The 25791-nt window shown below is 43.0% G+C and overlaps 1 protein-coding gene across 2 annotated transcripts in view; it reads left to right on the forward strand.

Annotated features, from left to right (window-relative positions):
* LOC126293461 (protein phosphatase inhibitor 2-like) overlaps positions 1 to 25791 on the forward strand; it is a 72879-nt gene that overhangs the window by 25575 nt on the left and 21513 nt on the right. For both annotated transcript variants that reach the window (XM_049986704.1, XM_049986705.1), the window contains one exon: positions 20679 to 20841. In XM_049986704.1, the coding sequence (XP_049842661.1) occupies positions 20694 to 20841 (148 nt within the window). In that variant the 5' untranslated portion in view covers positions 20679 to 20693. The remainder of the gene's footprint in view (positions 1 to 20678; positions 20842 to 25791) is intronic.

Here is a 25791-nt window from a genome sequence, read left to right on the forward strand (position 1 = left end):
CCACTGGATTACCACACCAACCATTTACAGACGATTTGTAAGATATGGTGGCACAAACATTTCTCTACATTTGAGGGTGATACTGCGTTCATTTGTGACATTTGCTAAGTGCGTACTCTGTGGGCATGTTTTGCGTACTCTTAAAGCGCAGGTGAACGAAAGAGTGCCCATTTCTGTTTTTCTATTTTTGAAAAATTCCGTAAAAGTATTACCTGTCCGCCGCTGTGGTTTTGTGTAAATGTAGACTTTTTGTTAATAAATATAAACCTAAAATGATTTTGTTTACCTATTGATAGTAACACAGATAATTAGTTACCCTGCCTCGGGCATGGATGTGTGTGATGTCCTTAGGTTAGTTAAGGTTAAGTAGTCCTACGTTCTAGGGGACTGATGACCTCAGAAATTGAGTCGCATAGTGCTCAGAGCCATTTGGACCGCAGCACCGGTTATCAGGGATTTTCTAGTTCCGTTCACGTAGGGAGCCCGAGAAGGATGATTTTTAAATGCCTGTGCGTGTTTTCAATCTTGTCCTCACGATATGTAGAGGGTTGCAGTATACTCCTAGAGTCACCATAAGCCGGTGCTTGAAGCTTTGTAAGAAGGCTTTTTGGGATAGTTTTACGTCTGTCTTAAAGTGTCTGCCAACTTCGTTCCTTCAGCAACTCTTTCGACACTCCCCCACGGGTCAAACAAATCTGTGACCGTTACTGCTGCCCTTCTCTGTATACGTTCTATACCTCGTATTAGGCCTATTTGGTACGGGTCCCAAGCACTTGATCATTATTGTAGGATGGGTCGCACGAATGTTTTGCATTAATCTCCTTTGCAGGCTGACTGCATGTTCCCAGTATTATAGCAATAGCCTGTTCCACCCACGACACAGCCTATGTACCCGTTCCATTTCATATCCCTACAAAGTATGACACCAAGGTATTTGTATGAGTTGACTATTCCATCTGTGACTCATTCATATTGTGGTCGCAGGATACTAAGTTTCTTCATTTTGTGAAGTACGCAGTTCTACATTTACAAACATTTAAAGGCAGTTGTCAATGCTTGCAGTACTTTAAAATCTAGTCAAGATCTGACCGAATATTTATGCAGCTACTTCAATATAGACAATAGCATCATCTGCGAAAAGTCTGAGGTTACTATTAATACTGTCTGTGAGGTCAGTAATATGTTACCATACACACAAGGTTCTAGCCGGCAGGCATAAGTATGACGCTTCATGATGAACCAACCGTAAACCAAATTTCATTCCATGAAATGCTGGAAGTCTAATCGAAATCAATGTAGTGACAGTTATATGCGAGTTTTGACTGTTTAATGAACTTCACCGTTAAAAACGTGCTCGTTGGTGCTCTTTGTCCAACATGTTAACCTGAATAAAAAGCCAGTAACAGAGCTCGTTGTTAACTTTTTAACAGTTTAAATTATGAAAGTATATAAGCTACACGAGTAATATTTTTGCCATGCCTTACATTAGTGAGTAGTACTTAAAGTATACCCGATACAGGTACTTACGAAACTGCGGCCATTTTTAATAATTGTTGTAGCGACGCACTTACCTGAAACAGAACGGAAATAAGTGTTAGAACAAACAGGACTAAAAAAACTACAACGCTTTTTATGCTTATACGCGCTACTCGCGGTGTGCTGTTTTTTGTTTTACCTCAGCATGCCTGTCATCGTTTCCACATGGGAAGTCTATGTTCCGCTTTGTGCTTTTCCCATCGTTCGCAGACGTTCTTTTGGGCGTAAGATTCCCGTGCACTAGTTCGCCAGAAACAATGGTCTGTTGCTAAGCTACGACCTGTCGCACGTCTCTTGTTTCTTATGAATTCGTCAACGTGATTTTGTGTGTTGGGGAAATGTACAAAAAAAAAAAAAAGAGAGAGAGAGAGAGAGAGAGAGAGAGAGAGAGAGAGAGAGAGAGAGAGAGAGAGAGAGAGAGAGTTTCCTGAATTCGTGGTCAATGTAAGAGTTTGTGTAAAACGAGTTAACGGTGAGTTCTGAGTGATAGGCGATTGCTTTGTCAGTGGCTGAGTTACCGAGGATATATCGAATTTGATATTGGATAAAGTGGAAAATGTTTTACTAGGCAACGGTCACTGATGTAGTGAACATACATCAGATGACGTAAACGACATGGAAACTGTAACCTTATATCCTAGACAAGTTTTTGATACCAAATTAAAACAACCGTTTTTACTATGGGAATTTACTACATTTGGAAAAGAAATATTAAGCGTTACAAGTACTATCACAGATTAATAAGAGAAATATTTACCGCAAAGAAAACGAATTGTGCATCGTAAAAGAATCTCTAGAGCTTTAACAGGTAACACAATAAACAGCATGAACATTTAAAAAATATTTGTCTTAAGGTGGTAGAAGATGGTGACGTAAAATAAAATTTAGCTACGAAGGTTAACTGGAGACTGCGATACAAATTTACGAATGCATGCACACATCAGAAAAACTTTGAGATAGGTATCACAAGAACAACTTTCGCTATATATATATATATATATATATATATATATATATACAGGTGAGTCACTAACTATTGCCACCTAGAATAACTCCGAATGTATGATAGTAGCTGAAACGTTTGTGGGACAAATGCTGCATGGGACAACGGGGGCATAATATGACGTTGGTTTTTGTTGGTAGGTGGGTCGCGTTAGAGATATGAAGGTCAACTTTGTTTTCTTGAATTGGATGCTATAGTTTGCTACTTATTTTCCGGTAGCGACTATCGAGACGAATCTAATGATGTCTTTCAAGGTCAACGAAGGTCAAAAAGGTGGCATGAACGCCCATTTACAGGAGGTGTTCGAAGTGATTACCATTGGTATCAATGCGTTGCTGCAATCTTATTATCGTGGATTGAGTGGTATTGCTTATCGCTTCGGAACTTACCGAAGCACATGCTCTGACAATTCTCTCTCGTATACCGTGCAAATGGTAAATATTCGACGAATACGACCTATCCATCTAACGTGCTATTGACTTGTAAACACCATACGACGGTTTTCCAACACAACACTAATAGGAACGGTATGACTAGTATCTTCGATTCAAGCGAATGTGAATTATGTATTCCTTCGAAGAACAAGTTGATATGTTTCTTATTTACGGAGAGTGCCAACGAAGTTCAGTGAGAGCCAGAGACTTATACGCTGAAAGATATCCTCAACCTTCTCACCGTATACGTCGTGTATATATATATATGATGAACAGAGAACAGCTGGATCTTTAACACATCGGAAACATATGCAGCAAAGCAAAGTTACTAACGAGGAAACGAAAATTAGTACTCCCGCCACTGTGGTTCGAGGTTGCGTCAAACCGCAAGGGAATGTGGAATGAACTAGAGCAGTGTTGTTCGTGCTCTACATCGCCATAAATAACTTTACCATATCAGCCTCCACCAAGAATTAACTGATACGGATTGTATGCGTCGCATTGAATTCTGCTTTTTTCCCTCGCTCTGTTTTCTAGTGGAACAGAACGCATCATACGTGGCTTGCGGAGTATGTTATGTGGATGTAGAATATATTTTTGAGGGGGGGGGGGGGAATATTGAAGATTCTGCTACAATGATCTCCAGTGTTAAGGATTGTTTTAGAATGTTCTACGGGGTGTTCAAAAAGTCTCTCCGCAGTGCCGTATGATTGTTCGCCTGCCTGATTTACGTTCCTGCAAGTGTGCTCTCCCAATATTCCACTGTTTCGGTCATCTCAGCCAGAGTCAGTAGTATCGTTGGTGTGTGTCGTTACGAGTTGACGTGAACGTTTAAGTTTAGTTCCTTTGTTCTTTTGTTTCGTTTTTATCACTGTTAAAATGCTAATCAGTGAAGAACGTATGTTTTTAGTAGAACAAGTGTTCAAAACTGGCGGTAAATACACAGTTTCAGTTCGTCAGACATTTAATTCAGTTCTCCTGGAGACAACACTCCCACATCGCGATAGTGTGAGAGATTTGATTAACAAATTTCGAAGTAAGGAGTTCAGTGACCGAGAAGTGGTCGTCCTAGCGTTTTGTCTGAGGATAAACTACTCGATATTTCCGACAAAATGTCTACGAGTCCGAACAAGTCAGTAAGAAAACTCGCCCAGGAAATCGATGTTAGTGTCGGAACGGCCCACACAGCTGCAGGGAAAAAATTAGACGTGACAGTCGTGCAAGAACTGAAAGACACTGATCATGGCAAGAGACTGCATTATTGTCAATGGTTCAAATATTTCGTTCAACTGACCTAACACAACCTGACATTTTCTTTTGGGGTGCAGCGAAAGCAACTTGTAAGGTGTCAGGCAAATCCAACACCTTCCATGAAAACCCTGACATAATAAGCAAATACAGTAGTATGTCACATAGCTCCGAATAAATCGTGACATTAAATTAACCAAAGTAATACGAGTAATGAGTGAGCAAATGGAATACCACACACTAACACAAGAATGCCTAAATGCATGTCATACCTTCGCACCGTGAGACAGACGCAGTTCCCAGGGGAGAAACGAGAACAGAAGCCGAGAGCAGAACCGTGTTAAGCTAGAAGGCCCTGCGATAAGGGACGGACTGGACACCCACGTCGCCAGCTAACCACTAGGACAACGCCAGCTGCAAGTTTTAGTGTGAGACTTTTTCGCGTCTCTGTTACGTCAAGGACCACCCCCCAGCCCATGTTAAAAGCTAGAGCACTCCAGAAAAACAGTATAGATCTTAAGATAACACAAAAAGGGCCACACCACCGGCAAATTTTGCCGTGAGATTTTTCGCGTGTCTGTTACGTTGCAAACTTTCAAAACATTGCCCCACCACGAAAAGTATAACGGTTCTCATTGGATAGACAGAATTTTTGTAGGCGGAGCTTAAGGTTAACATTGAGACCCTGATTGGTCAGATGAAAACACAGCCAGATAGTTTTTTTAAACCAACTTTGGTAAATTGTAGTAAGGAGAAGTTACAGTTCGTTCCGAGACGGCGAGCTGGATGGCTGCTGCGCTGGCCGCTGTCCCCACGAAGCTGCCTAACCAACAACAAGGTAATGAACGCACGCGATGCCGTATTTTTGAGCGCATAAGGCTTCACTCAGAACTGCAGAAGTCTCATTTGTTACACCTCTTTTTTGCGTAATAGTAGTGTCGATCGTCAATTAAAGCTCATGGTGTTCACATTTGCCACTTGAAGCAAAAATCTGAAACGCGATATTGTTTCTGTTATATAGTTATTGAGAAGCCACATCAGCCACTGTAATTTACGACAAGTTAGATAAGTAATTAAAGATAACTGAGGGTCACTGTAGACCATTTTGATAGTTTTTCTCTTTTGTGAAACTTAATTTAAACCTAGATTATAGATGTGATATGGCATAGGTCATCCTTCGATCCATTGTAGAACTTGGAAACCCATTCAGGGAATATTAGTTCATATTTTTGTTGAACAGAGTTTGTTTTTACCATCCTGTAATAAAACACTTCCTTTTATCAATAGTGCAATTTATAAAAAATGTTTTGTGAGTAGAATAAAATTTCCAATGGTAAACTCAACCGCTTTTTCGACGTTATTTTACCAGCTAACTAAAAATAGGAAAGCCTTGATCCCTTCCACTAAATTTAGTTAGTATTACGATTCTTTTACAGGGAGTGCAGTGGAACTGACGCTGAGATCATTTAGTATTTGGTTATATCATCGCTAGTCTCACTGAACTCTTCTGAATTCTACATGTCATGTGTGGTCTGGCGTCTCCTTACCAGCAACAGGTCCCAGGTTCAAACTAGTCAATTCCCTAAACAAAACACGCTCAGAGCGTCGTTGCGCGAAAGTGGTAGGGAGACACGATATAGAACAGACAGACACCACCGTGAATGTTTAGAAACTGTCTATAAAAACCGTCCAAAATCCATCAATGAATTTAAACGTACAGAAGAAATGTTACAGCTTTTCTTTGGAAACATGATTAGACAAATTGAATTGCGTATTCGACAACAGGGGGGACACTTCCAACATTTAATGCCAAAATTTGTAAGTAAAAATGAATATTAAATAAATTAATAACGTGTATTTCACTGACTTTCATTTCGGTATATTCACTGCGGCATACGGCACGCGCGGCTATCTATCATACGACACTTGGAGAGACTTTTTGAACACCCCGTAGAGTATTCTCGAATATTTCTGCGTGGTCTCGCAATAACGATACACAGGAATGTATTTACCTCTATGCAAACGTGTATAGACTCACGTTGATCCTACTTTGAAGGCGAGCAGCATGAACAAAGAGCGAACACAGAGTTCGTTTCTGTGGGGTCTCATGCTTTTTTACTCTCTCTACCTCTACCTCTCATCCCCCCCCCCCACCTCTGCCCCCCGTCTCTCCAAATACAGTCATACACTCATTTAGCGTTTCGAAGATTCCTAGGTTTTAATAACAATAAAAATAAATTTAATTGAAAATTTTACCATAGCAACCAGTAAACCCACGATTGTTTAAAGAATCGAACTACCATGTAGAACAGAGCTTCAAACATCTGATTACTTTACAAAGAAATTACTTTACAAAGAAGTTAATGTGTTAAGTATCTGGTGTTAAACATGTACACGAGATAAACTTCAGAAGTGTTTCGGAATTATGTGTTAAGTGTAATTGAAGTCCCTCAATGCTCGCATTGTGAAACAATAGTAGAATATAGTCTGGGTAATTTGGAATCTGTTTTATGGCTGGGCGCATACGAAAATACATGACTACATGTAACCTAATGGAACGTTTTACTATTGCAGAGATAATTGAACGAAATTTTTCATACGTTGTCATTCTGTTAATGGCTATAATCTAGATTTTGTTCTTCAATTTTATTGTCAAATAATTCATCAGGATGTTTCTGGATACTTTTGGAACACACTCTGTGAGAAACTTTTGCTCAAATATCACTTTACTTATCACTTTTCAAAATATGGTAGGTCATTATTAGTACTCATATAAACAGATTTGTGTACTAGTCTTGTAGTATTAATCTCAGAGCTCTCGCAGCATTATTTTAAATTAATCTGTATGATATATTCTTCTACGAGACGAGGCCCAGTGGACTACACACTGCTACAAGTTTCTTCCTCCACTGTATTCTGTCCATTGCTGCTATCGGCCATCTATTCACGTCTATTGACAGTTTAAATATTCATGGAGTCCATCCCTCCAACGCTTCTCGGGTCTCCCTGGCGGTCTCTTTCCTGTAGGTGTGAAATCCAGGAGCTTCCGAGGCCATCTGTGATCCTCCATCCGGGCCATATGGCTGCCACACTGCATTCGTTTGGCTTTGACAGTTAACTGCTATGTTGGGCTGCTGGTATAGTTCCTCGCTCTTGGTTGTGTCTGATCCTCCATTCCCCACAACTACACCGAAGACCTTCCGAAGCACTTTTCTGTCAAAAACGAGGAGCTTATGGAGGTCCTGAATGAGATTTTCACTCTGCAGCGGAGTGTGCGCTGATATGAAACTTCGTGGCAGATTAAAACTGTGTGCCGGACCGAGACCTCGTCTCGTAAGGGGCCTGATTCTTCCAGTGCTATCACCACTGAACAGAAAAACATCACATGAGAAAATTTTAATGACAGCAGATGAGCAAAATGTTGTCTTCGGACATCTCTTATAATGACGTTATTAATGCTGTCATTTGGGTTTTGAGTTCCACCATATATATACATTTCTTTAATAAATCGTAATTAACCGCATTGTAAATGGGCTCACACCCTTCTATAGTCTACTAGTCTTCTGTGATGGCAGGAAACAACGAAATATCGCAAACATGGACAGAGTCGTCTAGAAAAGGGGGTTGGCATTGCGTATTTGTTGAAACAAGGTGGCTTTCACATGATTTGTCGGACGAATTAAGTTCTGGAAATTCGAGACAATATTTCTAACATGTTACACAAATATCTGGTAGCAAAAAAATTTCAACGTTTTGACCAACTTTATGTACATGGCCCCGTAAGCACAAGCTAGTTTTCTACGTATTTCAATATACATGACGTCATATCTCTTGAATTATGTGTCGTAAAACGACATAGTTTTGCACGTGCATTAGTGCTGCATTTGGGTACTGTCAGCAAAGTATATTGCAGATAGAGCGAGTAGTAAAAGTCATAAATTAAAATGTCGTGATGCTGTAAAGTTGAACAGTGAAAATTCAGTGAGCGTTGAACTTTTCTTTCATCGCTTTGTGGAGTGTGTCAACGAAAAGGAAGCTTCATAAAGGTTTCATATTATGTTTAAAGTTTGTTGGAAGTCACTAAAGGCTTTAATTATCGAACACCGGATGAGTATACAATGGTAATCCGCCATCAGTTTTGAGCAAAAGCCATAAAGGACAGTCAAATGAAAGCGAGGGAGATGGAAGAAAAGTAAATAAACTGTTTATTATTTCAACAGTAATCATCATATCATCCCATGTTGGCTTTCACGGCCGGCGTCTTGATCAGTAAACACTTCCGGGCTAAATTGCCGTGGTCGATCTGTAGAACTTCTTCTCCCTGACGTTTCGTTCTCAACTTCTTTTCTGTCTAAAAGAGGGAATTTTGCAATCACTCCATCCAAGGTTCCTATGGAGGACATTATTGCTAATATAGAGGCAGGAATTCGTCAGTTACCATAATATTCTGCTGATGAAATTAGGATGGAAACCTCCAGGATATTACGTAAAGCTAAGTCACCCAACAGCAATCTGTCTCAAGGGGAATGGTAGGCACTGCGGGAGATCAATGCAGATAAGAATGTTATTATAGTTGCCGCTGACAAGGGAAATGTTACTGTTTTAATGAATACTGAGGATTATCACAACAAGATCAGTGATCTCCTAGAACCCAGCACATACAAGAAGTTGAAAAAGGATCCCACAACGAATGTGCTGAATGCCACCAATCGTCTGATAAAACAGTCTTCCATTCCTACAGAAGTTAAAAAGTACTTTTGTAAGACGAAACTTATCCTCCGAGATCATATGGATTACCAAAGATGCATAAGCCTGATGTTCCTTTGAGACCAATAGTCAGCGCGATTGGAGCTCCTACCCAAGAACTAGCCAGACACCTTGCCTCTTTGTTACAACCTTAGGTAGGCAAAACTGAGAGTCATATTAAAAACTCTCTACACTTCATTGAGAAACTGAGGGAAATTACTGTCGGTCCGAATGACATCCTTGTCAGTTTTGATATAGTGTCTTTATTCACTATGGTTCCAGTTGATGAAGCTCTCTCTCAATAGCCGATACGTTCCCTACTGATACAGTGGCCTTGTTACAACACTGTCTATCCTCGGCCTATTTTCAGTACAATGGTGAATTTTATGAACAGGTTGATGGGGTAGCCATGGGAAGCCCCCTAAGCCCCGCAATTGGGAATATATTCATGGAATATTTTGAACATAAAGCACTGCAGTCGGCCACAAATAGCCCCTCGAAGTGGTATCGGTATGTGGATGATACCTTTGTCATATGGAGTCATGGGGAAGAGGACTTGAATGATTTCCTTGTGCACTTAAATAGCATCAACCCAAAGATAAAATTTACCATGGAAAAAGAGAATAATGGGCAACTTAACTTTTTGGATGTATCAGTTATCAAACGGCCGGATGGGACCTTAGGCCACAAGGTCTACAGGAAAGGTACACATACTGATCGCTACCTCCATAAGAACTCAAACCACCACCCTAGGCATAAGAGGGGGTCATAAAAACACTAGTGGATAGGGCCAATATTATTTGTGAACCAGGCTACTTACAAGAACTAAATCATTTACGAATGGCTTTCGCGAAAAATGGCTATACGAAAAACGAGATTAACCGAGCACTTCACCCAAGTAGAAAAATGCCTAAAAATAGGAGACAGCAACAACCATCAGTATTTCTTCCCTTCACCCATAACATCACGGATCGCATTGGGAAAGTACTAGCCAAGTTTCAGGTGGAGACTATTTTCAGACCTACTAAGAAAATTAGTGAATGCCTAAGATCAACAAAAGATGATCGTCACCTCCTATCCACCCCAGGGGTAAATAAAATTCCGTGTAGTTGCGGCAGGGTTTACATAGGAACTACAAAAAGAAGCATCAATACACGTTTGACGGAGCACAAAAGAAACTGTCGCTTGGGACATATCGGCAGTAGCGGAATACGTTTCTAAGGATGGAGATCACGAAATAAAATTCGGTGAGACAAGCGTGCTAGCGAGGACAGTGCATTATTATATACGTATATATATAGAGAGGCAATTGAAACCCACAAACATCAATACAATTTTAATCGTAAAGAAGAAGGATTAAAATTGGACAAAATATGGCGGTCGAAATTGCATCAATCACGTGACAATCGATTGCCTGCAATCGAGAGAACAGACGATAGCCAGAGATAGCTACACATCGATGCCACGTGACGTGCGGTGGCGCCCTCTACGATCTCCATATAAGCGGCGGCCCCAGCTCCTAGCAACCAGTCGTCGACTCACCTCGGAAAATTTTCTCCATAGTTGAGAACGAAACGTCAGGGAGAAGTAGTTCTACAGATCGACCACGGCAATTTAGCCCGGAAGTGTTTACTGATGAGTAATCATCATAACTGTTAGTACTCGTAGATTTATCCCACTGTGAGACAAGGTGGTCACTTACCTCATGGAAAATTTTTTACGGTTGCCTACTGATCAGGCGTGCACCTTATCGTACGAAGCAAATCTATGGCCACGAATGTCTTTTTTCAGGGCTGCAGAATGTGGAAATTTCTTAGGGAGAGATCAGGACGGCATGGATAATGTGTAAGGGCTTCCCAGCGAAACGTCTACCGCGTACTCGGAACTACACTGGCAAAAAACGGCTTCAGCCAATACCGGGATGACTCCTTTGTAAAAGAGCACAGCAGATTTCCTTCCCCATCCTTCAAACAATTCAAGCTTGTGCTCCGTCTATAATGAAATTGTTATCAACGGGACGTTAAATACTAATGTTCTTTGCCGGCCGATGTGGCCGAGCGGTTCTAGGTGCTTCAGTCTGGAACCGCGCGACCGCTACGGTCGCAGGTTCGAATTCCGCCTCGGGCATGGATGTCCTTAGGTTAGTTAGGTTTAAGTAGTTCTACGTTCTAGGGACTGATGACCTCAGATATTAAGTCCCATAGTGCTCAGAGCCAACTAATGTTCTTTCCTTTCTTTCTTCTGCAGGAACCACAAGTTCCGCTTAAGATGAAAATTTCTGGCACTTAACTTTGTGATACGCCGAATTGAGAGTGAGCTTCAGTTGCAAAATTCAAGAGCTTTTCTTTAAGTCTGTCGCTGTATATATACCCCCATCCCATAATCCCGCGAACGTTTTAACACATTCATCCTCTCTAACTCTACTACAACTTGCTTTATCTCTTGTCTTCCTACCCATATAAACAGTCTGTAACTTAAGCAACAACAAGATATATGGTATATCTACATCTACCTCATTATTCCGCAAGTCATCTGAGGGTGTGTGGCCGAGGCTACTTCCGGTGCCACTGATACCCCCTTTTCGTTCCACCAGCTACTGGCGCGTGGGAAGAAAGATTGTCGGTAGTCACTGTACTACGTCTAATTTCTCGAATTTTTTGGTCATTTCACGAGATGTATGTGTGAGAACGTAATATGTTGTCAGACTCTTCTCGAAAAGCACTCTCATTAAAATTCAGTAGTAACCTTTCCGTGACGCAAAACGCCTGCCACTGGTGTTTCTAGCCCTCTCGCGGTGACAGCGATCCAGTGACGAAACGCGCCTCCCTTCTTTGGATCTTCTCTCTCTATCTCTCTCTCTCTCTTATCAGTCCTATGTGGTAAGGGTCCCAGATTGTCGAACAGTACTCAATAATCGGCTGAACAAGTACCTCGTGAGCCGCTTCTTTCGTGGGTTACACTTCCTTCAGACTACTCCTATGAATCTGTCTGCATCTGTTGTTCCCTGCCGGCCTGAGTGGCCGTGCGGTTCTGGGCGCTGCAGTCTGGAGCCGAGCGACCGCTGCGGTCGCAGATTCGAATCCTGCCTCGGGCATGGATATGTATGATGTCCTTAGGTTAGTTAGGTTTAAGTAGTTTTACGTTCTAGGCGACTGATGACCTCACAAGTTAAGTCGCATAGTGCTCAGAGCCATTTGAACCATTTGTTGTTCCCTCTGTTTTATATCGTCATTCCACTTAAGGTCACTCTGCATAGTTATTCGTAGATTTTACAGTATGTACTTTTTCCTGCAATTTGTCATCAACAGTTGCAGTTATTCCTTTTCCTACGTATGCGCAATATGTCATATTCATTTACGTTTAGGTTCAGCTGCCAGAGACTGATTCATTCATCAGTCTTCTATAGGTCAGTCTGCAAATCGATACTATCGTATGGCGTTGCTACTTTCTTACAGACAACCGCATTATCTGCGAACAGTGTCAAATAGTTTCCGACACTATCTTGTAGATCATTTACGTACATTGTAAACAGTAACTGTCGTATTATACTTCTTTGGGGGACTCCGCAAATAAGTTCTGCAGGTTAATAATCTTTGCAATGATCCATTTTAGGTGGTATAACTGAGATGTGACTAGAAACGTACGTTCAAAAATGTATTCCTCCTTGAGTTGTTTGACAGTGTTATTTCACCTCGTGTCAGCAAAGAGCAAAATTCAGAAGGGAAACGACATCTGAATAAAACCGTCATCTTCTTTTAGTACCGATTTTACGTGGGGGGGAAAGTAACAGCCCTTCAGGTCGTAGGGAAAGGAATAGGACAAAGCGTAGACAGGACATTGGTCTCTAGCATAATACAAGAGTACAGAATCTAATAGAAAGATCTCACAAAACCTGAAGGTATTTTGGTCATACGTAAAGACTCTCATTGAGAATTTAGTGTCCAGACACTCGAGGATGACACAGAGACCGAAATTGAGAATAACAAGGCAAAAACAAAGATGCTAAACTGCGTTTTCATCTGGTCCTTCTACATCTACATCTCTACATCTACATCCATACTCCGCAAGCCACCTGACGGTGTGTGGCGGAGGGTACCCTGAGTACCCTTATCGGTTCTCCCTTCTATTCCAGTCTCGTATTGTACGTGGAAAGAAGGATTGTCGGTATGCTTCTGTGTGGGCTCTAATCTCTCTGATTTTATCCTCATGGTCTCTTCGCGAGATATACGTAGGAGGGAGCAATATACTGCTTGACTCTGCGGTGAAGGTATGTTCTCGAAACTTTAACAAAAGCCCGTACCGAGCTACTGAGCGTCTCTCCTGCAGAGTCTTCACAAAGAACGAGCCAGGAAAATTGTCCCACTTTAATTATTGTACCATTGTAAATGCGAGCGATACACACACATCAGTGACGTTGAGGAATACCTAAGATCGATAATATTAAACAGAATTCTATGGCCCTATGGAATCTGTCGGATTGTGTACGTAAATTGCAGTAGAGCTCGCTCAAAAACGGTTCAAATGGCTCTGAGCACTATGGGACTTAACTTCTGAGGCCATCAGTCCCCTAGAACGTAGAACTACTTAAACCTGACTAACCTAAGGACATCACACACATCCATGCCCGAGGCAGTATTCGAACCTGCGACCGTAGCGGTCCCGCGGTTCCGGACTGAAGCACCTAGAACCGCTCGGCCACAACGGCCGGCAGAGCTCGCTCGCGTTTTTACTATACTATATCGTGGATTCCTTGAACAAAACATTGAGAGTATGGAATGAAGCGCAAGTAACACCCGTCTACGAGGATGATAGCAGATTTGCTCCACAACAGTGTCGCCCTACCTCACTGAGGTCCATCTGTTACAGAATCCCGGAACCTACTCAGAGCTCAAACATTAACAGTTACCTGAAGAACGGCCTCTTCCATGCCAACTAGCATGTATTTCAGAAACGTCGATCGTGCGAGACCCAAATTGTGTTTCGGTCAGATGTAATCCTGAAAATAATGGTTCAAGGCTGTCAGGTGGATGCAGTACTTCCTGACTTCCAAAAACCGTTTGACTCGGTACACTACCTACAGTTATTATTTTCATTATTTACGAATAAGCCCATTAGCACTAAACAAAGCACTTAGAAGAGCGCATTTGTCTTCCACCGTGACCATATTTCGTTCGCTCTCTCCCTGTGGGCTTCCTTCTGCTCTTCAGCCCATTTTGTTCCAGTGTTACATTCATCTTCTTTCGTTTTTCCTCGTAGCAACTTACCATTTGTAAATTTTGGACCTGAAGATTTCACGGTTTTGAACATTTTTTGGAGTAATACTTTGCAATTTCAGACTAGTATTCATCTCGCCAGTTGGTATCATCGTCTCTCCTTTTGGTTTTGCTTCTATTCTAAAAAGTAGACTGTGTCCATCATAGTATCTTAACCTCCGTTTCCTAACGAAACTATAGATGTTTGTGTACCGTTTCACTTCCTGATTAGTTCTGAGTCGGTACTGTTTTGGGCCTAGATTTTTTGTTACGATTTTTGCGTTCTTTTTTCTCAATGTTTTCAGTGTCTGTTTTCTGTTCAAAAAATTATTTCTGATCGATGTAAACACTCTGCTTTAATGAGTATGTTGTAATGTCTTAGTTTTGTGTGCTTGGAGACCCAATCCTGTTGCAGATGTTTTGGGTAAGTCGGTGTGCAGTCTATTTTTGGTATGTAATTTCTGTTGATTTTGCTTCGATTTCATTTTCCTGAATGTGTTCAGAGATATTTAAATTGGGGAACTCGTTTAATTATTATTTAATTAATATCATTAATTATTACTAACAAAATTAGGATTATGTGGCTTATAAAACAAAATTTGTGTATTCAGGTCGCAGCATGGTACCTTGGGGGCAGTGTTAGCGACAGAAGTAGAAGGAACATGTCGTGTCCAAAGATATTACGTTAGGACCCTTGTCATGTTGTACGCTCATGATCATAAATTAAGGATAATGCTGCTACATGGTGAAACAACGCTCTGGTGGGCGGTTTGGTGGTTTAAAACACCTCGGGGTATGACCATGCGGTGCATTTGACCTGCGGTCGTCGCACGGTGGCGCTGGCAGCAGTCCACATACGCAGAGGTGTGTTGGTGCATGTCAGAGTACGGTGCAGCGAGTAAGCGTGCGGATGTTTTCAGAGGTGCTAAAGGTGACTGTGTGTTGAAAAAGGCTCACAGAACACACATTGATGACGTTATGAGGGGTAGAATACTAGGGCGACTGTAAGCTGGTCAAACACGGCAGATCTTACCACACGCCCTCCATGTGTTACAAAGTATGATCTCAAGATTATGGCAACGATTCCAGCACACAGGAAACGTGTCCAGGCGCTACAGTACGGGACGTCCACAGTGTACAACACCACAGAAGACCGATATCTCACCATCAGTGCCCGCAGACGGCCACGGAGTACTGCAGGATCCTTGCTTGGGACCTTACCGTAGCCACTGGATCAGTTGTCTCCAGACGCAAAGTCTACAGACGACTGAACAGACATGCTTTATTGACCCGGAGACCTGTAAGGTGCATTCCACTGACCCCTGGTCACAGGAGAGCCCGTAAAGCCTGGTGTCAAGAACACAGTATGTGGTCATTGGAACAGTGGTGCCAGGTTATGTTCACGGACTATTCCAGGTATAATCTGAAGAGTTATTCTTGCCGAGTTTTCATCTGTCGTGAACCAGGAACCAGATCAACCCATTAATGTCCTTGAAAGAGACCTGTATGGAGGTCGTGGTTTGATGGTGTGGGGTGGGATTATGATTGGTGTACGTACACTTTCGTGTCTTTGACAGCGCAACTGTAACAGGTCAGGTGTATCGAGACGTCATTTTGCACCAGTATGTCAGCCTTTTCAGGGGAGCAGTGGGTCCCACCTTCCTCCTGATGATGGATGATAACGCACGGCCCCACCGAGATGCCATCGTGGAAGAGTACCTTGAAACAGACGGTAGCAGGCGAATGGAGTGGCCTGCCTGTTCTCCAGACCTATACCCCATCGAGAACGTCTGCAATGCTCTCGGTCGACGTATCGCTGCACGTTTTCAAACCCCTACGACACTTCAGGAGCTCCAACTGGCACTGGTGCTAGAATGGGAGGCTATACCACAGCAGCTGCTCGACCACCTTATCCAGAATATGCCAACCCGTTGTGCGGCCTGCGTACGTGTGCATGGTGATCATATCCCATATTGACGTCGGGGTACATGCGAACGAAACGGTGGCGTTTTGTAGCACATGTCTTTCGGGATGGTTTTCTCAATTTATCACCAGTACCGTGGACTTAAAGATCTGTGTCGTGTGTGTTCCCCATGTGCCTATGCTATTAGGGCCAGTTTTGTGTAGTGCATCGTTGTGTGGCACCACATTCTGCAATTATACCTAATGTATGAGCAGGAGTGTATATTAATGGTCCACTAGACAACAGAAATCTCAAGCTTGTTGCAAACGTTGCAGTTACGTATAATAAAATACTATGTGAAAGAAATTTGAAGAAATATCCAATCATATCTTCTGGTAATAGTATGAAGGCTTTCACGACCGGATGACATATTTTCTGGTAAACCTTCCGGGATGTAAGGTCGTGGTCCATGAAACTCTTCAGCTCCTAACGTTCACATCAAGATAATATTTCAAAGTGCTTGACAGATATGCAAATAGTTCGAAATGTTGGGAAACGTAAAACTTTGCAGCTAACAAAACGCACAGAAGTGGTAGCCTATGGGAACAGCATCAGTGACTTACATCTTGAATCAGATGACTAATTGTTACAAACACCTGAGTATAACAGTCTGAAGGGATCCCAACTGGAATGATCTCAGGTAATCTCATTCGTCTATAAGACAAGTGGCAGACTTCGGTTCATTGGCACGTTACTCGCAAATTATATTAAGTCTACAAAAGGGATTGCTTACAAAACACTCGTGCATCTCATCTGAGAATAGTGCTAAGGTTAGTTAGTTGCACGTTCCATAAAGCATTTGAAAGATTATTTTATGGAAATGAAGCGGAACTGGTCACTTTACAAGACATGTATAGGCTGTATAAACTGTAAGTACATTTGTTGGAAAAAACAGCAACCAGTTGTCTTAAACAAATTTTATTTCTTTGCTGGTTTCAGGCACCTAGTGCCCCTTTTCAGGGGATTAGAATTACCCCTTTTTAGTAAGCATCAAAAATAAGCAGGTGTATGAAGCACAGTACATGATCCACCTGACTACATACACCTGTTAATTTTTAGCGCTCGCTAATAATGTTAGGATTCGACCCCTCTGTAGAAGTGCGCTACGTGTCTGAAACAGGTAAAAAAGTAAAATTTGTTTTAGGCAACTGGTTGCTGATATTTTCAACACATACTTGGTATTAACAGTGAGGGACACATTTTTTTAATTCCTGCTCACACATCTACACTTAAAAACAGTTTCTTTTCCGGCTAGAAGTTTGCAAATAGGAATTCACCCCTGGAATGAGAAAAACCTTCCAGACATTTTGTTTTAACCGACAAATGACGAAATTTTTTTGTCGTTGCGTATTGAATTCCTTTCTGATTCTGAGCTACTAACAGCTTTAATGATTAATAATAAAGGTCATTTTTCCTATAGTGTTGTAGACATGGGCATTATTGTTAATCTCAAATTGCGATGGATTACTTACGAATTTCATTAAAGAAAATTATATATATATATATATATATATATATATATATATAAATTCTCTGACAACTGATTGCAGAAAAGTGAGCAGTAAGAATATTATGTGGTCTTCACCCGCAGTCGTAATGTAGGTACGTCATCAAGCATTCAAACCTTTTAACTGCACCGTAATATATATATATATATATATATATATATATATATATATATATATATATATAATCTTCTGAAAACATTGACTATCTCCTCTGGGACTTCATCTGTAATTGTTATTTATTATAACACTAGTATCGTCTACGAAAGATGTCAGTTCTACTTGTTAGATGTTAAGCTGGACGTATTTCACATATGAGGCATAGGAGAGTAAATAAATTGAACCCTGTGGGAATCCCTCTGTGATTTATTCCAAGTCACTAAGGTTTTCTAGTCTTCTAACACTGTTGCTATTATTCAGCACAGCTTTTTGAATTCTACTTCATAAGTATGACTCCAGAATTCTACTTCATAAGTATGACTCCAGTGAACTTAAGTTCTATTAAGAGTCTAACATGATCTACACAGTCAAACGTCTTGCAATGATCGCAAAAAATACCAAATAGCAACATTTTTTTCTGTTTAAGAAAGACGTTTAAGCAATCGCACGTCCTGCATGCCATACGATGATTGCACAGGGGGTGTTGGTGCGTCCTTGGCTTTTCTTAGTTAAAACTGATATAGATAATTCTGTTGTTTTGGCATCAAACCATCTTCTTGACGTTACATGTGAGAGTAACTGCGTAACAGTAACATTGGCCTTTATTTTTCTGAGGAGGTTCGAGTGAAAAGAGTTTACAGTAATAGGGATTCGTGCTTTGACTAAGTATCTTTTTATTAAAGGGAACACGGCCAAACAAATTTATGTTGACATGTCTTGCCCACTGGGTGGTAACTGCCCATTCTGCTACATGATCAGTAATTGGCTTACTGAAGATGAAGACAGTTTTGGAAGACCAACTCAGGTCGCAGTTCCTGAAGCCGTGGATGCTGTTCATTCCAAGATCCTGGATGATAGGAGGATAACTTCTAAAGATACTGCAGAAACTCTGCGCATATCCCGAGGACATGTTAGTCATAATATTCATGAGATTTTGGGCTTCAGAAAGCCCTCAGCCAAATGGATTCCCAAATGTCACATTACAGATCAGTGCCGTGAATGAGTGGTTGCTTCAGTCCATACAGTTTTTTTTCCCTGTGTTTAGATGGGTTCAGAAAGCTGGAATATGTTCAGCTCAATGGTGATACCGTTACGTAAAGAATCTATTTCATACCTATAGCAACGTCTTTTCCTTACAAAGCCAAGGACTTAGCAGCAAGCCCATATATGTGACACAATTCGCAATTACCATCTGCTGTGCACTTCACAGTGGTTTGCGAAATATGTGTGTACCTGTATATGTTGTAGAGATCTTTCATTTAGCTGAAGATGAGATGAGGAACGACAGAAAAAAGTTTCTCGGATGACTGACCTGAGTCGCAGTTTTTTCTACTCTACTGGCCATTAAAATTGCTACACCACGAAGATGACGTGGTACAGACGTGAAAATTAACCGACAGGAAGAAGATGCTGTGATATGCAAATGATTTGCTTTTCAGAGCATTCACACAAGGTTGGCGCCGGTGGCAAAATCTACAACGTGCTGACATGAGGAAAGTTTGCAACGGATTTCTCATACACAAACAGCAGTTGACCGGCGTTGCCTGGTGAAACGTTGTTGTGATGCTTCGTGTAAGGAGGATAAATGCATACAATTACGTTTCCGACTTTGATATAGGTCGGATTGTAGCTTATCGCGATTGCGGTTTATCATATCACGACATTGCTGCTCGCGTTGGTAGAGATCCAATGACTGTTCTCAGAATATGGAATCGGCGGGTTAAGGAGGGTAATACGGAACGCCGTGCTGGATCCCAACGGCCTCGTATCAATAGCAGTCGAGATGACAGGCGTCTTATCCGCATGGCTGTACTGGATCGTGCAGCCACGTCTCGATCCCTGAGTTAAAAGATGGGGACGTTTACAAGACAACAACCATCTGCACGAACAGTTCGACGACGTATGCAGCAGCATGGACTATCAGCTCGGAGACGATGGCTGCGGTTATCCTTGACGCTGCATCACAGACAAGAGCGCCTGCGACGGTGTACTCGACGACGAACCTGGGTGCACGAATGGCAAAACATCATTTTTTCGGATGAATCCATGTTCTGTTTACAGCATCGTGATGGTCGCATCCGCGTTTGGCGACATCGTGGTGAACGCATATGGGAAGCGTGTATTCGTCATCGGCACACTGGCGTATCATCCAGCATGATAGTATGGGGTGCCATTGGTTACACGTCTCGGTCACCTATTGTTTGCACTGACATCACTTTGAACAGTGGACGTTACATTTCAGATGTGTTACGACCCGTGGCTCTACCCTTCATCCGATCCCTGCGAAACCCTACATTTCAGCAGGCCAATGCACGACCGCATGCTGCAGGTCCTGCACGGGCCTTTCTGGATACAGAAAATGTTAGACTGCTGTCCTGGCCAGCACATTCTCTAGATCTCTCACCAATTGAAAACGTCTGGTCAATGGTGGCCGAGTAACTGGCTCGTCACAATACGCCAATCACTACTCTCGATGAACTGTGGTATCGTATTGAAGCTGCGCGGGCAGCTGTACATGTACACGCCATCCAAGCTCTGTTTGACTCAATGTCCAGGCGTATCAAGGCCGTTATTACGGCCAGAGCTGGTTGTTCTGGTTACTGATTTCTCAGGATCTATGCACTCAAATTGGGTGAAAATGTAATCACATGATAGTTCTAGTACAATATATTTGTCCAATGAATAGCCGTTTATCATCTGCATTTCTTCTTGGTGTACCAATTTTAATGGCCAGTAGGGTATATTGCGGGATTTATTTCTGTGTTAACAAAACGCTTGAGAGTTATATCTTGTCAAATATTGTCGCCTGCCTCACTGTTGCCGTTCCCGCAGGAGAGCGCGGCCGCCATGCAGGAGTCGACGTCCTCTGAGGAGGAGGGGGAGCACCGCAGGCCGCAGGTGAAGCTGCCGCCGCCGCCCCCCAGGGGCATCCTCAAGAAGACCAGCTCCACCGAGGCTGGCGCGCCGTCGCAGCCCAAGGCGCCGCCGGAGGCAGGTGCGACAGATCAGCCTGCACCGTCTCAAAACTCAGCCCCCATCAGCGGACCCGCGAATCTGTAACTCGCGCCGATATACACTATTTGATCAAAAGTATCTGGACTCATATAAGTAGACATTAAAATGGAGTTTGCCTGATCTTCATCTTTATAGAGGCTTGGACTCTGCTGGATACACTTTCAATGAGGTGTCTGAATGACTGTCCAGTAATGGTAGGAAGATAGTGAAGTTGGACATTGCGGTCTGGAGCAAAGTCGATGTTCTAACTCATTCCAAAGGTCTTCCATTGGATTCAACTTTATATGTTAATTCCATTTTAAATCACTCATAATGCCTACATCCAGATAATTTATGGAATTAACTGCTTCCAGTTGCTGACCTGCTATACTGTAGCTTAATGAAAAGGGATCTTTCTTTCTATGTATTCGCAGCACATTACACTTGTCTACATTGAGACTCAATTGCCATCCTCTGCACTATGCGTCAATTCTTTTCAGATCCTCATGCATTTCAGTACAATTTTCGATTTTTACAACATCCCTATATACTACAGCAAAATCCGCAAAAGGCCTCAGTGAACTTCCGATGTTATCCACAAGGTCATTTATACATATTGTGAATAGCAACGGTCCTACGACACTCCCCTGCGGCACACCTGAAATCACACATTCTTCGGAAGACTTCTCTCCATTGAGAATGACATGCTGCGTTCTGTTGTCTAGGAACTCTTCAATCCAATCACACAACAGGTCTGATGGTCCATATGCTCTTACTTTGTTCATTAAACGACTGTGGGAAACTGTATCGAACGCGTTGCGTAAGTCAAGAAACACGGCTTCTACCTGGGAACCCGTGTCTATGGCCCTCTGAGTCTCGTGGACGAATAGCGCGAGCTGGGTTTCACATGATCGTCATTTTCAAAACCCATGCTGATTCCTACAGAGTAGATTTCTAGTCTGCAGAAAAGTCATTATCCTCGAACATAATACGTGTTTCAAAATTCAAAGCTGATCCACGTTAGATATATAGGTCTATAGTTCTGCACATCTGTTCGACGTCCCTTCTTGAAAACGGGGATGATATGTGCCCTTTTCCAATACTTTGGAACGCTACACTCTTCTAGAGACCTACGGTACACCGCTGTAACAAGTGGGTCCAAGTTCCTTCGCGTACTCTGTGTAAAATCGAACTGGTATCCCTTCAGGTCCAGCTGCCTTTCCTCTTTTGAGCGATTTAAATTTTTTTCTATCCCTCTGTCATCTATTTCTATATCTCCCATTTTGTCGTCGGTGCGACAGTCTAGACCTACAGTGCAGTCTTCCTCTGTGAAATAGCTTTGGAAATAGACATTTAGTATTTCGGGCTTCCGTTTGTCATCCTCTGTTTCAGTGCAATTCTGGTCACAGAGTGTCTGGACATTTTGTTTCGATCCACCTACCGCTTTGACATAAGACCAAAATTTCACGAAACTTTGGCGGTCACGGGAGATGCGACACTTCATTCCCGTGCTCACAGAACCGTCTGGTCGGTGAGACCTTTGTGAACAGACGCCCTGTCGTGTTGGAACACAGCTCCACCACTGGGTAAAAAAATACTGTAGCATGAGCTGGCCCTGATCAGCCACATTAGTCATATAGTTATAAGCAATAACGTAACCTTGCAAAGTGGCCATAGGGTCCGTCGAATGCCAATGTATGACTCCCCAAATCATTACGGATACCCAGCCTTGTTGGGACCTAAACACGGCCAGAAGTTGGAAACTGTGTGAAACAGGACACATCCAACCAAATGGCTTTCCTCCTCTGAGCCATAGCCGAGGTTTTGTGGCTTCCCCATGAGGTTTTCCTCTTATGGACAATTGTATCATTTATGTGTAGTTCTGGAACAGCATTTCCCTGCTCCTGGAGCTCCCTTCGTGTTATTTTGGTGCTGACAGTGTTTGCGAACGCCACATTTAGTTCTGCAGTGGCTTTTGGAGCTGTCGTCCTCGTATGTTTCGTCAGAATCTTCTTCAGTGACTGTCTGTTACGATCACTCTAAGCACATTGTCGTCCGTGCTGTGATTAGCAGATGATGATTCTCGTCCTACCCTGCATGCGGTATACATCTAAGACATGGTGCCTCTTGAAATACCAAACACCTGTGCTTCCTTGGTTACAGAAGCACCAACCATGAGAGCACCAACATTGTGCCCACATCGAAACTCACTTAGTTGGAACATAATGCACTCACAAACTTTAAGAACTCTGTTCTGACAACGAGTGACGCTTGGCAGCGTTTTGAGGACTCTTCAAGGTGCCCTTAGAGGTCAAACAGCGCAATCTGCACGCTTGGCTAGCATCTAGATTCATGTTCAAGCATTCAGTTCTCTCTGTGTTTTCGTATTTTTGTCCAACTCATTTCCGGCACTCTCGTCCCTATTCCGCGTAACACATAAGGCGCCACCCTTCTTTGTCCTATTTGATGTCTTCTGTCAGTTCTATTTGTAATGAAATGAATACTCCTACCTGCATACAGGCGTTGATATGTTAACGGGGACAGGTGAAAATGTGTGCCCCGACCGGGAATCTAACCGGGGATCTCCTGCTTACGTGGCAGGCGCTCTATCCATCTGAGCCACCGAGGACACAGAGCATAATGTGACTGCAGGGACTTACCTCTGGCACACCTCCTGAGAGACCACATTCGCAACTTATTGTCCCGCACTATATTCATAGTGCCCTTCCCCATTATACTCATTACTCGCGGCTTTACCGCCGATTCACGTAAGAGTTCGGGTACTGTTTATGTATCTGCACAGGAAAAGATGGTCAAATGGCCGGTGAGCCTTAACTCTATTTACATATATAAGATGGTATCTGTTCTTCCGGACGTGACCGAAAGAACAGATACCATCTTCATATATATAGTTTCATTTGTCAACCATCAGAAACTGTGCAGCCGCGCTGTAGAATAGCATGAACACGTGTAGTGCAAGCAATTGCTTTAATGGATTTGTTGCACCAGTGAACTGATCTTACATGAGTAGCAATCTGTGGTGGCCTCTCCAACATGACTTCCAATTTGATCGTCCCACTTTAAACTGCTTGTAGCTGCAATCCCTAGATATTTAGATGAATCAAGATCCTTATAGTCACGGAAGTTCAACTACTACTCACTAGACAAATGCATGCACTTGACGAAACTACGTCTCTTGCGCTCGTTGCCCCATGAATGTCTTTTCACGCGACTTGGCTTCACTAATTGTCTCGTGAGTTTCATGCATGTGAGCACTCTACAGTTGCAACCCGACAGGCACGAAGTCCTAGCACACAGCAAAGAAACTGTTGTATTCACTATGTGTAACACACAACTATGTGGCAGGTAGGGATATACCTCACTGCCGAAAGTGGTTGCTGTTATGACGCGGTTGCTTCCGCGCAGCGACTAGACAGCTCGGACGCAGGGTCAAATGGGGTCAGGCAACACTACGACAAAAAGGTTGGCAACATCGATTAGCAACTAATTACAATACTTATTAATAGAGATGTTACATGCTCTCACGCTCATAAATTAATGATAATGTTGATAAATGGTGAAACAACGCTCTGGTGGGCGGTTTGCTGCTTTAAATCACCTCGGGGTATGACCATGCGGTGCATTTGACCTGCGGTCGTTGGACGACGGCGCTGGCAGTAGTCTACAAACGCAAAGGTGTGTTGGTGCGTGTCAGAGTACGGTGCAGCGAGTAAGTGTGCAGACGTTTTCAGACGTGTCAATGGTGACTGTGTGTTGAAAATGGCTCAAAGAACACACATTGATGACGTTATGAGGTGTGAAATATTACGGCGACTGGAGGCTGGTCAAACAGAAGGTCGTAGCATGGGCCCTCCGTGTGCACAAAGTGCGACCTCAATAATATGGCAACCATTCCGAGCGCTACACTACGGGACGTCCACAGTGTAAAACACCACAAGAAGACCGATATCTCACCATCAGTGCCCGCAGACGGCCACGGAGTACTGCAGGTAGCCTCGCTCGGGACCTTACCGCAGCCACTGGAACAGTTGTCTCCAGAGAAATAGTCTACAAACGACTGAACAGACACGGTTTATTCGCCCAGAGACTTGCAAGGTCCATTACACTGACACCTGTTCACAGGCGAGCCCGTAACCCTGGCGTCAAGAACACAGTACGTGGTCATTGGAAAAGCGGTCCAAGGTTATGTTCATTGACGAGCCCAGGTATGGTCTGAACGGTGATTCTCGCCGGGTTTTCATCTGGCGTGAACCAGGAACCAGATACCGACCCCTTAATGTCCTTGAAAGGGACCTCTACGGAGGTCGTGGTTTGATGTGTAGGGTGGGATTATGATTGGTGCACGTACAGCCCTGCATGTCTTGAACAGAGGAACAGGTCAGGTGTATCGCAGCGTCATTTTGCACCAGTATGTTCGCCATTTCACAGGTGCAAATGGCTCTGAGCACTATAGGACATAACATCCGAGGTCATCAGTCCCATAGACTTAGAACTATTTAAATCGAACTAACCTGAGGACATCACACACATCCTTGCCCGAGGCAGGATTCGAACCTGCGACCATAGCAGCAGCGCGATTCCGGACTTAAGCGCCTAGAACCGCTCGGTCACAGCGGTGGCTCATGGGTGCAGTGGGTGCGACCTTCCTCCTGATGGATGATAACGCACAGCCCCACCAAGCTGCCGTCGTGGAGGAGTACCTTGAAACGGAAGATATCAGGCGAATGGAGTGGCCTGCCTGTTCTCCAGACCTAGACCCCATCGAGCACGTCTGGGATGCTCTCTGTCGATGTATCGCTGCACCTCTTCAAACTCCTAGGACACTTCAGGAACACGACAGAAACTGGTGCAAGAAGGGGAGGCTATACCCCAGCAGCTGCTCGACCACATGATCCGGAGTATGCCAACCCGTTGTGCGGCCTGTGTACGT

Source organism: Schistocerca gregaria, chromosome 10 (assembly GCF_023897955.1).
Source record: "Schistocerca gregaria isolate iqSchGreg1 chromosome 10, iqSchGreg1.2, whole genome shotgun sequence".
NCBI classification, from domain to species: domain Eukaryota; kingdom Metazoa; phylum Arthropoda; class Insecta; order Orthoptera; family Acrididae; genus Schistocerca; species Schistocerca gregaria.